At 37.3% G+C, this 13,895-nt stretch overlaps 2 protein-coding genes across 2 annotated transcripts; one reads left to right on the plus strand and one right to left on the minus strand.

Moving 5' to 3' along the window:
* Positions 1-191: 191 nt before the first annotated feature.
* On the minus strand, positions 192-7,865 carry sspn (sarcospan (Kras oncogene-associated gene)). The gene is made up of 3 exons (XM_058752052.1): positions 7,217-7,865; positions 4,065-4,151; positions 192-1,953 (listed from the first exon to the last, which is right to left on the minus strand). Exons 1-3 carry the CDS (start codon positions 7,463-7,465, stop codon positions 1,594-1,596), a joined length of 696 nt encoding a protein of 231 aa, XP_058608035.1. The 5' UTR covers positions 7,466-7,865; the 3' UTR covers positions 192-1,593.
* Positions 7,866-9,266: 1,401 nt separating this feature from the next.
* On the plus strand, positions 9,267-13,847 carry bhlhe41 (basic helix-loop-helix family, member e41). The gene is made up of 5 exons (XM_058752050.1): positions 9,267-9,465; positions 9,579-9,642; positions 9,775-9,882; positions 10,004-10,115; positions 10,650-13,847. The coding sequence occupies exons 1-5, from the start codon at positions 9,404-9,406 to the stop codon at positions 11,576-11,578; spliced, it is 1,275 nt and encodes a 424-aa protein (XP_058608033.1). The 5' UTR covers positions 9,267-9,403; the 3' UTR covers positions 11,579-13,847.
* Positions 13,848-13,895: the final 48 nt, after the last annotated feature.

A 13,895-nucleotide genomic window follows, 5' to 3' on the forward strand; every position in this document is an offset into this window, starting at 1 on the left:
TATAAGATTATTATTAGTATATTATTATTACTATTATTATTAGATTATATTCACATCATTGTGGATCCAAAGTTGGCATATTTCTGTTTGCTTGACAACAACATGAAAGAAACACATAAGTATGAAATTCAGTTAATAATTTTTAAAAGACATGCAATTGAATGATGAAGGAGAGAGGGTTATGTAAATGCCTTTTATTAGAAATCAGCTCAAAGAAAGATGACTCATACAAAGCTTACATTTATGGGTGTTTTTTTCTGTGCTGAAGCATCATGTTGCATCTCTTCCAAACACCAGACCGAAGGTCTCTTTAAAGCAACAGACTCTTTTAACACCTCAGGCAGCTCTCTTCCTGTTGGCAGTGTATAATTTGGTTTACAAGCTTCATTGACAAGGACTTCATGATGACAAACAGAGCTTTTTGGTTTGATTGTCAGGCTTTACATTCGCTCAATTTTCACCTCACCACAAATTCAAAATATGCAATAGACCTATGTAAAATACAAAAAGGTTAAAGGCCATTTGCCCTTGCACTGCATGAATCTTGAGGCAGTAACTTGCTGTTTGTCAAAGTACCCCTTTGAATCCCCCCAATCCCTGACTGACTGCTGTTCACTGGCTGTATGAACTGTGACTTCAGTCCACAAGCCCGTCCAGCCTCGTCACTGCACACATCTATTATTTCTGAGTGCTTTTTGTTTTTTTAAGTGCTCTAGACAGTTCTTAAGGTAAAGCAGTGCTGTATTCAATTAATTGATATGTTATATTGTAGAAATCATGTTTCATCTAAGAAATGTTAAAGAGTGTTGCTTCTGTGTGCATTCTCACGAGTGTTTAATATGGCTTATTAATAGACTAGAAGTTATAAAAAAAAATCAGATTTGTAAGTCTAACAGTTAGAAACCAATATTTTACTATAATATTTTAATTTCTTAAAATTATGCATATATATATATATATTTATTCACATAATAAAAAATGCAAATATGAAAATATGAAATCTAATTTAATACGTTATATTTTTTGCATAATATTTAAAATATTTTAATAATCCCAACAGCAATTGAACAACCAGGAATTTTGTCTCGGAAACAATGAATGCACCTGAAGTTAGAAAAAGGTCAATGTGTGAATAATTGCATTTTAAGGTGTTCTGGGTTTTTTGACTAAGCAAAATTTAATACTGGCAATTAAAGGAATTTTTAGGCATGCCATTGCCACAACAGTAACAACCACAACAACAGATTGTGTCGCTCATTTTCCTAAAGTATCAGGTCTCGTTTTGCGTCACTTACTGGTTCTATAGATAAAAATACTCTCCTTGGCCGTGGTAAAAATAAACAGTTAACCTCGACAAGCCGAAATTTTTAAACAGCCAATGTAGAAAAATACAATAACTCTAAAGATTGCATAAAACTTTCCAAAATATTATAATATGGCAATACAAACACAGACTCATTCAGCTTCTTTGATAAAAGGTCACATGGCATAAAACTCCCAGTTGGGCAGGTATTGCAGCAAACAGTTTCTTCCCTAAAGGCTCAAACACTCCCACACTCCACGTTTACTTCTCCAGAGAAATCTCTCAGTGCCCTAAACTTTCTGCCAATTCTGGACAGAAGGAGATCCTGTCTGTAGCCCAGCGAAAAACACCTGGTACCTGTGCTTCCATATGAGGAAGGCCCCAACCAGGCAGACGATAGCCTGAGCCAGGTTCAGCACCATCTGCAGAAGGTAATACATGGGTAGAGTGCTTACGATGGCACTGCAGTCTGTCACACCGCTGTAGGAGAAAGTGCGGGCGATGGGATCCTCAGGGTCCAGGGTGCACATACAATACTCCCCCATTTCCTTGCAGCTGTAGCTGTTAGTCAGGGCGTAATGGTAGCACTGGAAGGCAATGACCACTGCGGAAATGACCAGCCCCATCGTGCACAGGAAGAAGTACAGGAGCTGGGCAGAAGTAAGAGAGCAGTTACAGTCATTTGTGATAATTAAGGCAAGGTGCTGGAAATCAGATTTAAATAGACTAATCTTGTTCATTTAAAACCAGCTCAATGTTCTGACTTGATGACTCAGGAATGTTACTGCCAATGCCAATTGGCCATTAAATATTAAAAAATATGCCTAATTACAGAAACAGATGAGCTGAAAATTTTGATTTTGTCATTAGCACAGTCACACCATACAGACCTATTATTACTTACTTTATGTGAAACACAATAGGAGATATAGCCAGAACATTCACCATACAATAACAATGATAGTGATTTTAAGCGTAAAGCTCCAAAAAAGACAAAAAGAGAGTTTTTGTGAATGGCAATGAAATGCCGCATTGTCATGTGGGTCACATGATTCCGTAAAATTCCGTAAAATTTACGTAAAAAAAACGGCAGCTGTGGTTGCCAGAATTCTACCGTAAAAAATACGGTAGCAACATTTTAGGTTTTACGGTTTTAACCTAAATTTACAGTTAAATACCGTAATTTCATTAACTGATATAATGTTAATATACCAACCTATTGAAGTACTGTTTTGTACCTTTGAAATACACTGATAACCACCAAATGCAGGTGGTGATGAGAAAGTCATGATTAACCAAAGCCCATCACAAGCAGCTTTTAAATAATAAAATATATAGAAGGTGCACAGTGTCATTCACACAAACACTAAACACCTCATTAAAATGAAATATGCAATAAACATTAATTTAACAACATTAGATGTAACATACAACCCTAATAAACATAACTGATAAGAAAAAACTAAGAAGAAACAGTTATTTCAAAGAAAAAACATTAAATTCAAACAAAATTTGAAATGCAACGCAGGGAATTCTGGGAATGTCAATTTACGGTTTTTCCCTGTAAATTTTACATTCTTTTTCACTTCCAAAAATGGTATTTTACTGTAAAATTGTCTGAAATGTCTATTACAGTTTTTCACCATATATATTAGGGGAACTTACAGTTAACCATTTAACAGGTTTTTACTGTAGCATTTTCACAGTTTTTTACCGTTAAAATCACGGCCATTTTTTACAGTGTACTTTCAAAATAAGTATACCTACTCAGAGAGCATTACGATTTCGTACACAGCTATACTTAAATTAAACCGTCCCAATTGGCCATTTTTTCGATTCAAGTCATGATTCAGCTTAAGTTGTAAACATGTGTCCAGAAAATTTTATTTGGAATCTAAGTCAGCATAAAATCAATCCGCCATTTCACTCTTATTATCAGCTCACTCATTCTGTGATAGCACATGTACATCTCAGAGACGTCTATTTGATGCTTGCTCATCTGCAATGTCTATAGGACATTTCCTGTCAGACATTAAGTAGACATTTAGAAAATGTCTTTAAGATGTTTATGATTTAGAATGTATGAAAAACTGTCATTTTAAAGACATTCATCAGATGTTTGTACACAGCAGATGCTTTAAAGATGAAGCGCTCTTTAACAGACATCTTGCAGATGCACGTGTTTCTATCTGGGTTTGGACCTCATCTCATCTCAGTTCAGTGAGTAGGAGAGTTGTTGACTGGAGAACTACCACAACCAAATTGTGAGATAAAACAGTTAGACCAATTGTGTGAACCACTTCAACTGATTCATTGAAAACAACTGACTCAAAAGAACATCGCTAATTCATTCAGAAGACTTGTAATATAGATTTATGAGTAATATGCACTACATTTATTATACTATAATGATGCTTTTTTGGAGACATTTAAGTCACTTTCCACTTTTGATGAATGGAAAAAAGAGCTGCATGGACATTCATATCCTTGTGTGTTTCACGTATATAATAACAGTGGGTTGGAATGATCATTATATGGTGACATAATTTTGATTTCTGGATGAATCATTTCTTTAAAATGCAAAAGAATTGTATAATTCTAGGCCTGTTGCTGCTACCTCCGTACTACAATTTTATCATAGAAGTCCCATGCTCTCAGAGCTAAGTTGCACTTCTACATGTTTTAAAAGCATTTGAAAAGCATTTACATATGAGGTGCAATTATAAATCTCAGTTCATCCAAAAACTGCATTTATTTTTACCTTTACAATAAATTGAGCCGACGCTCTCTCATCAGGCACTCTGGTGATGCAGAAGAGGATGAATCCCAGCAGAGACACCACAATCATCTGCAAAACACAACATAGAGTATTTTTATAGAGTGCTGCAGTAATGACATTTTTTTTGTAGTCCAACACGGAAATTAGCATCACCCTGGTTCCCTCGACAAAAACCCAATAGGATTTGTGCACTGGCTTTTGGATTATTGCAGAAAATGAGCTCTGTGACAAACGTTTATGATTCTCACACGTTTTGTTCATCATGATATCCTTCACAAATGAACGCAATGTTTGAAGCAGAAATACAATCGCAAGAAGTAAAAAGCCAAATGTTGAAAAATGGCAGCTGGTTTGAGTTGATTTAAGCTGGTACTTAGTTGGTTATAAGCTGGTTATGAGCTGGTTTAAGCTGGTCCTTAGTTGGTCATGAGCTGATTTAAGCTGGTCCTGAGCAGGAGCTAATTGCTTAGAACCATATAAGGAGCAGTAGCACATGACCAACTTAAACCAGCTCAAACTAGCTGCCATGCTTCAAACATACCTAACCAGCATATGCTGTTTTTTTCAGTAGGGACAGACCTTGTTTCAGGCATTTAACTAAAAAACATTTTTTAAAAACCCTTTAACTTCAGGACATGGAACCAGAAGTGCTAAAATGCTAACTTTAAAGTTTTGACCTAAAAAAATATGGCGTCCCTGCAGCAATCTATAGATCTGTTACCTTTTATACCCTAAATGTACAATATATAAACTAATCATACATGCTAATCAAGTTTTAATAGGCCGTTTGGAGAGTGATCATCATGATCATGTGCATCTTAGAGTCTGTTGTTGCAAAATGTTGCCATTGTTGTCATGAACACATACCAGTGTACTGGGTAGCTCTAATCTCATTTGCAGTGCAGCAGACCTCCTAAGTTCTCTGTGTCTGCCAGGCTTGTTATGAGCCAACCATAACCCTTATTGTAATCAGCATTGTGCAACTCAGCATTGAGCTGTCATCTGATAATATATTGACTGCCATTGCAAATTGAATAGCTTGACCCCCCACCCTCCGAGATATCTTTATCTTTCACGCATTTTATCTCACACTTTTCTTCTCTGTCTCTTTCTGTGTTTTCCCCGCTCTTTTTCTCAGCGTGATTGGAGTCTTGTGACTAACGTGTGGTATCTAATTTGATTGTTTTTCCCAGGATCTGAGGCAGAGAAGTCTTGGTGACCTCAGCGTTTTTCTCCAGGAACAGCAGCACTGGTCTCGTGAGGCCTGAACTTGAGATACCAGAGCACACATAGATGTTCTCTGATCTGCCTTATCGCTCCAATATGTGCGCCCATGATTTTAAATGTCTGTATCTAACATAGCAATCTCATAAAACTTTATGTTTTATTGCCACAATAGCTAATGTTTTACACAGTTCTATATTGGGTTTGTGTGGCATTTAGAATTGAACAGAGACTATGTTTCGGATTTTGTTGAATGCAAACAGGATTCAAAATTGCAATCTGTATTAAAAATGTAAAGAAATTCAAATGTAATTGTTAAAAAGAAAGCCAATTTTCTAACACTGTAAAAAAAGGTTATATTGTTAACATTATTTAGCTACCATGAACTAACAATAAAAATACTTCTGAAGCATTAGTGTTAATTTCAATATTTAATAATGTATAGTTAATATTTTTAACATTTTTAATTATATTCTCTTAATATTATTTAATGGACCTGAACTAACATGAAGTAACAAAAAAACAGGTGTATTTTTATTAACTAACATTAGCAAAGAATATTAAATACTGTACCATATGCATTGCTTATCGCTTGATATTAATTAATGCAACAACTTAACAAATGGGAACCTTATTGTAAAGTGTTACTGCAAAGGTTTGTCGAGACAAACCCTGAATGTTTGCTTGACACAATCTTGTTCAAAGGTTTTGAACAAGTTATTACATAGATAAAATATTGTATTATCCATATCGGACAAGACTGTTGAGCAATATTATACAAAGATTCTCTTTTTCATTTCATCAGCTTGTGTAATTTTAATCAGCACAGGTATTTGTTCTTCTTTTTGTAAGTATTGACCATAGGCCTCATTGATCTGAGCTTCTGCATGATTATGTTTTGAAACCAAAAAACATTATTTGTTGAAATTTTGGCAATGTTCACTGCAAAGCCGAGGTGCATATTACATTTACATTTATGCATTCAGCAGACGCTTTTATCCAAAGCGACTTACATTGCATTCAAGTTACAGTTTTTACATTTTATCAGCTCTTGCTTTCCCTGGGAATTGAACCCATGATCTCAGCGTTGCTAGCGCCATGCTCTACTATTTGAGCTACAGGAAAGCCAATATTAAGTTCAGATTAATGAGGCCTATGAACAGTTCCAAATAGAAATATAAAACCTGTCCAATTTGAGAGAGAGAGAAAAAAAAGATTGAATCCAAGATTTGGTGATAATATAGCATAATGAGAGATGCACAAGCAATTTGTAAAAATTTGCCAAATTAGGATTAACAAGCGTTAAGTAATGTAATTTGTAAAAACAGATGCATGCAATGTTATCATCATGCATGTGTCAGCCCTGTTTTGTTGTCATAAGGCCTACGTGACTGGACATGCATGTCTGCACAGAGGGATGGGTTTGAATCTTTTGAAGATTTATTTTCTATTTATAAAGGTACAGTTTGATCTGACTCTCCTGTGATTCTCAAACAAACATACAGCTGTATTTTCATCTAAGGAACCTGTGTTGTTTTTAAACTTTAAATCTATTTTTCGCTACAGGCTTCTGAAACTAGATACTTTGCACGAAAACTTTGTAAATCACCGCTGACCAAGCAAAATCCACTGAGATTAGCATGTGAGCTTGTATTCTGCAACATGACACCCTCAGTGATGATTCTCATAACAGCATTAAAACTCACAAGTCTCTTTATAAATGTATTCATTGTTCTCACAATATGTTATTTTTGGACATGCATGCATGCTCTCTGTAACATTGTTTATGTATGCTTATGTACAGTATGGCAGTGTGGCCAATGGATCTGATATGAGACGGCCTCATGCATGGCCCCAAAAGAGTAAACAAGGCATGCTGGGAGTTGAGGGAGAAGCAAAAGGAAGCTTACAATGATGCCGGCCCAATGGGGCGTCTCCCTGGCCAGCAGAGAGGAGCTAATGGTAACCATGAGGAAGGCCACAGCAGCTACTGCGACACCCAGCAGAAGCTGTAACAGAGCGACCAGCAAAGGAAAGCGGCAGCCACAACATTTTTGGGCTTCCTCCAGCACTGGGCCTCCAGTTTCTGCTTGTCCCTTCTTCTCCTTGCCAGCGTTTGCGATGCCTCCTCCAGCCGACCCCATCGGACTCGTCCCCATAATTCCTCCCGTCTCGTGCTGAGATTCTTAATCTTCCTTTGAGGCCAACTGGACGTTCTTGCACTAGCCCTCTATCTGTTTGTCCTTCCTTTTCTTTCTCGTCTGGCGTTTCTTTTGCTCTCTTTAGCTGGACTGTTCCCTTGCCCTGCCCTTCCCCTCCCTCCTCACTGGAGGCTTCTCTCCCTACGCGATCCCTGCTATTCGGAACCAGAAAGGACACTGAACTAATATGGAAAACATTTGGAGCAGATTCCACAAGAGCCACATATAGAGCACAGAAGAGGAGACGGAAAGGAGGGAGGGTTGGAAAGGGGAGGGAAGACATAAAGGGGGACTCCAACACACGACAGCTACTAGTCTCCCTGAAAACTAAACAGGAAAGAGGGGTCTTACGGAGCAGAAACAATTCTTGTCTCTGGCAAACATGTGGGCGAGTGCTCAAGTCCTGCCAACCTCCTGCAACACACTGTGCAATCTATTCATAACAGCCTGGAGTCAGTCACATGATTTTGATGAAGTTACGTGACCCGCGGGCATGTGAGCGGGTTACAGTTAATCTCTTATGAATATTATGAGAGAGTGCAGATATGCTACGTGTTCATTTCACTTTGTGTTAATTATGGAGAGTCATTAACTACATGCAGGGCATGCTTCTTATAATGAATATGTCTGTATTCACCTAGACCTTTTGTAAAACTCAATTCATATTTTTTTATATGCTGGAAAAACTCTGATTTATAATCTTATAATGGTTTCATCTGCTAAAGCCTTCTGAAGGCTGGATATTGACGGAATGTGGTCTATTTTCAGACAGACTATATAGAGAGCTTATTCTATGTGCTTTTGTGTTATGTCACACCTCGTTTCAGATGGCATGTATAGGCAAAGCAATCTCAGTACATCGAGATGTTAGTTCAAGCTAAACATGCTGCACAGAACTTCAGAAAAAATCTAATTATAAAGCTGCAAATAAATGATTTGTCATAAAATATTTATCACATTTATCATTTTCTTAGCAGTTTGTTAATTGATATATGTAAAAAAAAAAAAACATACAGTTAATTTCAGTTACAATATAGCAGGCAAACTATTTGCAAATCTTTAAAAATATGTAACCCATTTAAAAAATATATTGAGGAAATGTGAACACTTTGCATGTACAATCAAATATACTAATAAAGTATTTATAAAATAATAATAATAATGTATCATATTAATAGTAATAACACATTGACATGGCATAAGTTTTCCCCCAAATATATTAATTACTAGCCTAGACATATAGTGATAATTACATTTGGTAAACATGATAAATAATATGAAAGCATTATTTTGAAAATGCATTTAGCGAAGTTAATAAATGTGTCTGTAAATGTTTATTTAGTTTGCAGACCTTTAGGGATGTCCTAAATTGGAAAGAAAATAAAACATAAAATAATGTTTTTATTTTTATGCCAAAAAGTTGGCTTAGACAATAATAATTCTAGCTGGTTTATGTAAAAGCAATAAGATATATCCTCATTTAGATTAAATACTATACTATAATAAGTATCCTTGTATTTCACATTTAGATGTGTAGATGTTATCCTTGAGAGCTCAAAAACAATTATTTTAACGCGTTTGAGCGATATGCTGTGGTTTTATTTTTCAGCGTCTCTTCAGCAATAAACAGACAACTTTCAAGCCCATTTAATTCCCAGACTCTGGAGCTGGTGCAGTTTACACGTGAGTCAGCGCGCGGTTCCTGGTGAAGGCGCGCCTGCGCTGTAGTCTCCACGCGCAGAGTGAGTGCGCGAGAGTGTCAGCTCAGGCGAGCGCGCACACACATCATCATTCAGAGGTGCTGCGCGAGACCGGACACAACGCACTGCCGCTCCGCTGATACTGGATTAACAAACCTGATTGTAGAAGAAGCACACAAGAAAGTGGGACAAAGTTATGGATGAAAGAATACCGAGAATGCAGGGCAGACAGTTCCTGGATCACGCGGATTTCTTGGGGTAATTTTATGTTTTTTTTTTTTTATTAAAATTTTTTTTGTTTTTTTAAATGTGTGAGATTGAGGACGAAATGAATAGATTCGCATTTTAAAATTGGGGTTTTCTTTTTTTAGGGTTGAATATTCGTCTCTCTACATGTGCAAATCCAAAAGAGGAGTGAAGAGAGAGGAAGGAAAGGTAAGCAAACTATGGACCCGTGATGGAAACGTGATGTCCGTCAAGTTCACGTAACACTTTGTGTCTTAATAATCCGAGTGATAATTATTACTTTAACAACTTTTGGCAATGGCTAATACTTTTTATTCGCAGGACGCGTATAAGTTACCACACAGACTGATCGAGAAAAAGAGGAGGGACCGAATAAATGAATGTATTGGGCAGCTGAAAGATTTATTACCGGAACATCTGAAGCTTACGGTAATTTAAGTCAACTGAATTTTGTTTGGTCTTGTTAAAATGTGTTTTGTAATTTTACCTCACCCTCATAAGGAAAGCAAGAAAGTAGAGAAATCCGATAAATGTTCGTATTGTCTTACAGACGCTAGGTCACTTGGAAAAAGCGGTAGTTCTCGAGCTGACGCTGAAGCATTTGAACGCTTTGACAGCTGTCACAGAGCAACAGCACCAGAAGATCATCGCTTTGCAGAACGGTAAATTACATAATGTGCAACCCACACAATGCAATCAGAGAAACATCAATACCACATCAAGTAAAACAGCAGGTTAAATGGAGCTTAAATTACAGCACTTTAACTAAAATAGCTGCACATATAGCTGCAATTGTGTATGTACTTTTAACATAGATAAGCATAATTGATATAAAAGTGTTTTTATAGACCACTTTTTTTGTTGCATGTATTAATATATTTATATCTGTCTAGATTTATTATCTATCTATCTATCTATCTATCTATCTATCTATCTGTCTGTCTGTCTGTCTGTCTGTCTACCTATCTGTTTATTCATCTATCTTGGTTTTATTTATTTATTTATTTTCTATATAATCCTATCTATAAAAATCTAGACCATATATATGTTGATTATATTTATTTTTAATATCTATCTATCTATCTATCTATCTATCTATCTATCTATCTATCTATCTATCTATCTATCTGCCTGTCTGTCTGTCTGTCAATTTTCTGTTTTTTTATAACAGGACTTTTGTCTCTCTTTCATGACAGGGGAGCGGTCGTTGAAGTCCTCCCTCCAGGCTGACTTAGATGCGTTCCACTCAGGCTTTCATGCATGTGCCAAAGAAGTCCTGCAGTATCTGAACAAGGTGGAGAACTGGACGGCGCGTGAGCAGATGTGCACGCGACTCATCAACCACTTACACAAAGTTTCCGCGCAGTTCCAGCCGGGCGCAGGGATCCTGCAGCGGCCGTTGCCAGGCGACGACGCTCCAGAGCGGGATGCGCAGAGAGATACTCAAGCTAACTGCGTCCCTGTCATCCAGAGGACTCAGAACCTTGAGCTTAACGAGAACGACACGGACACCGACAGCGGATACGGAGGAGAGGCAGAGAAAGGTGATGGCAAATGCGAGAAAGTATGTGACACGGCCAAAGGAGTTAAGATCAAGCAGGAGTTCGGAGATGAACGTGTCACCAAAAAAGCCAAAATGAACTGGTCCACGAACGGCGGGTCAGATTCCACCAATACTCGGCCGGACGTGGCGTTAATGAACTCTTTAATGGGAATGGCGGGTGTTGGTGGACAACAGACTCCCTTTTGCATGCCGTTTTACTTCATAAACCCGTCTGCAGCAGCATCGTACATGCCTTTGTTTGATAAAAGTCACTTGGAGAAGTTGGTGTATCCAGCAGCAGCAGCGGCGGCGCTGACCACCCCGTTCCCGTGGCTTTACCCCGGGATTCCCACGCACGCCTCCGCTGCAGCCGCGGCTGCCGCTGCCATCGCTTTCCCCAATGCGCCCACCGATAAAACCTCTGGATTTAATGCAGCATCCTTAAAAGACGACGAGCCGCCGTCTCCTGATGGTGACCTGTCCAACGAGGCCGACCTGGCCTCTCCTTTGTCTGGGGATCATCATGGCTCAGAGAACGATGCCATTCATCAGCCCCAAAGAAATGAAAATGATGGTACATAAAGCTGATCTTTTGCCCTTTGAGTGCACACTAGTTTGCTTGTAAAATTGCTATTTATCTGTTTATCTTAATTTAATTGTCTTATTGAGTATTTACTATAGTGTTTCTATGGATTTCCAAGCAAAGGCTGTTCATTTATTTGTTTTTTTAGCATTATTATGAGGACTCAAAATTTCAAAACAAATTGGTTTATCTTTTTTTAGGGGAGATTGGGGGACATTGTAACAGCCAGTGCCTTTTGCACTGATTCCTTGAGATATTTGAATGAAAATCCAATTGACGGCAACGTTTTTTTTTGTCTCGCCATCCAATGGTGTATTAGTATTGACCGAAAATGTGTGAAATCTCAGACTTTGCTCTGGGCTTTTTTTCGTTGTTGTAGTTGTCTTTTTTCATTTTTGCTGAAGAAACTTAGTTTAGCGCAGTACGTATTAATCTTCTTTAAGCTAACGAACGGCGCTTATCCTAGCGGAACGTTCCTTTCAAAGATTTGGAAGTCGCATATTGGACTCTTGGATGTAATGTTTGATATTGACCTCAAGCAGGCTGGTGTGACTGCTGCAGTATTTGTCAGATATATAACTTTCTATTATAGTACGACTGGATTTCAGTTGTATTTTGCTCTTTTCAAAGTTCAGTGCTTGAAAGAGTTACCTACATACCTCAACATACCATAGTGTTTGGGCCAGGACTCATTTCTTAGAGATGCTCCTCTGGTAGGGGTGGTGACGAAATGTTTCGAGCTATTTTTTAATTGGACAACTGGTGTAAGCGACAACCCTCTGATGTAATATTACAGCAGTCCCCGTCTCTCTCTCCCTCTCCCAAACAATTAGTCTGAATCTCTTGTGAAGGAAATCAACACTCCAGATCAGAATGGCAGGTACAATCACCTGTCAATCATCACTGAGAGTGCTTTGCCAACAATCTGACATCATTGTCCTGTGTCACCTCTAGCAAAAATGTACAAGGTATAATAGCACCTTATGGAACTTTGATATTGAATGTAATCTGTGTTCTTTTGGTAGATATAAAAGTTTGTACTGTATATATTCTGATAAAAGCAGTTATTTAATCCAGAGGTAAAGTGCACTTTTTCTTGCCTTCTCAGTTTCCTATAACACAATCCTCACTCTTCGTTTTTAAGCCAATGCCCTTTGAACTCAAACTATGATATGTTTTTCTTAAGGAAATCTTCTTAAATACAAGGCAAGTGTTGGAATATATGTATCTATAAATGTATGACATCATAATACTCTTGAGCTGGTATATTCAAACATGTGAGCTGGCTCATTTTAGTCTGAGACAGATGTTGAAAAGTATGTAAGGTAAAACCTTTAAAGAGATGTGATTATATCAAAAGTGTTTTGCCTTTTCTGAAATATTGTCACTATTCATGACCTCAAAGCTAAATGCGTTTGGGTCATGCTGTGTATTGTACAAATGTTGTGGAGCACTGTAAAACATGACATGAATAAACATGTAAACGGACCTTTTAGATTGGATAGATCTTAACAATAAGGAGGTCATGGAGGTTTTATTGAATGTGTTTATTTTTTAGACCTGGGTTTATGAATGCATAGGAATAGTGATGTACCAGCTGCCATTTATTTCTGTATTGTAACACATTTCATAGGCCCTATAGTGTCTTTGCCTCAACTGTCATTTGCCTAAAAAGTGGCATGTGGATGTATATAGTTTGTGAATATGCTGTATGTTTAATGTTCATGTTGTAGAAGAAATCTATGGGTTTTTTTAAAGGATAAACTGAGCGACTGCTGCACATTTCCTTAATGCTTTACACATTTGCTGTTTGAAATTATGCAGCTCAGTTGTCAAATAAACATAAGCTCATGTGAACAAAATGCTATCACCCCCCTCATTCATTTCAGCACCCAAATGCACATGATAGTTATACAGTACACAGTAAAACACTTGAACAGACTGACAGAATCATTCTGACTTCATTACAGGTCAAAGTACGCATGTGACACTCAGTCCATTAGAGTGTTATCTTCAGTGTGAACCGCCCAGAAACAACCACTTACCTTCAGCTGACATGTAAACAGGTTTTATGCATAATGAACTATTAACAAAGGCAGCTAGGAAAAATAAAAAACAGTTACTCCAAGGAGTCATCCATAACATTTGGATCAATAAATATTTATAAGAAGTATCCTGTGATTAATTAAACTGTGGTGATTTATTATTTATTTAATGTCATTAATCAAAATGACAATAAAATTAAGACTTGATAGGGCAAAAAAAAAAAAAAAAGACATTTAATGAGTTTGTTTATGTTTTGATGTTGGTGTTTTT

The sequence above is a fragment of the Onychostoma macrolepis genome, chromosome 18, assembly GCF_012432095.1.
Source record: "Onychostoma macrolepis isolate SWU-2019 chromosome 18, ASM1243209v1, whole genome shotgun sequence".
Lineage (NCBI taxonomy): Eukaryota > Metazoa > Chordata > Actinopteri > Cypriniformes > Cyprinidae > Onychostoma > Onychostoma macrolepis.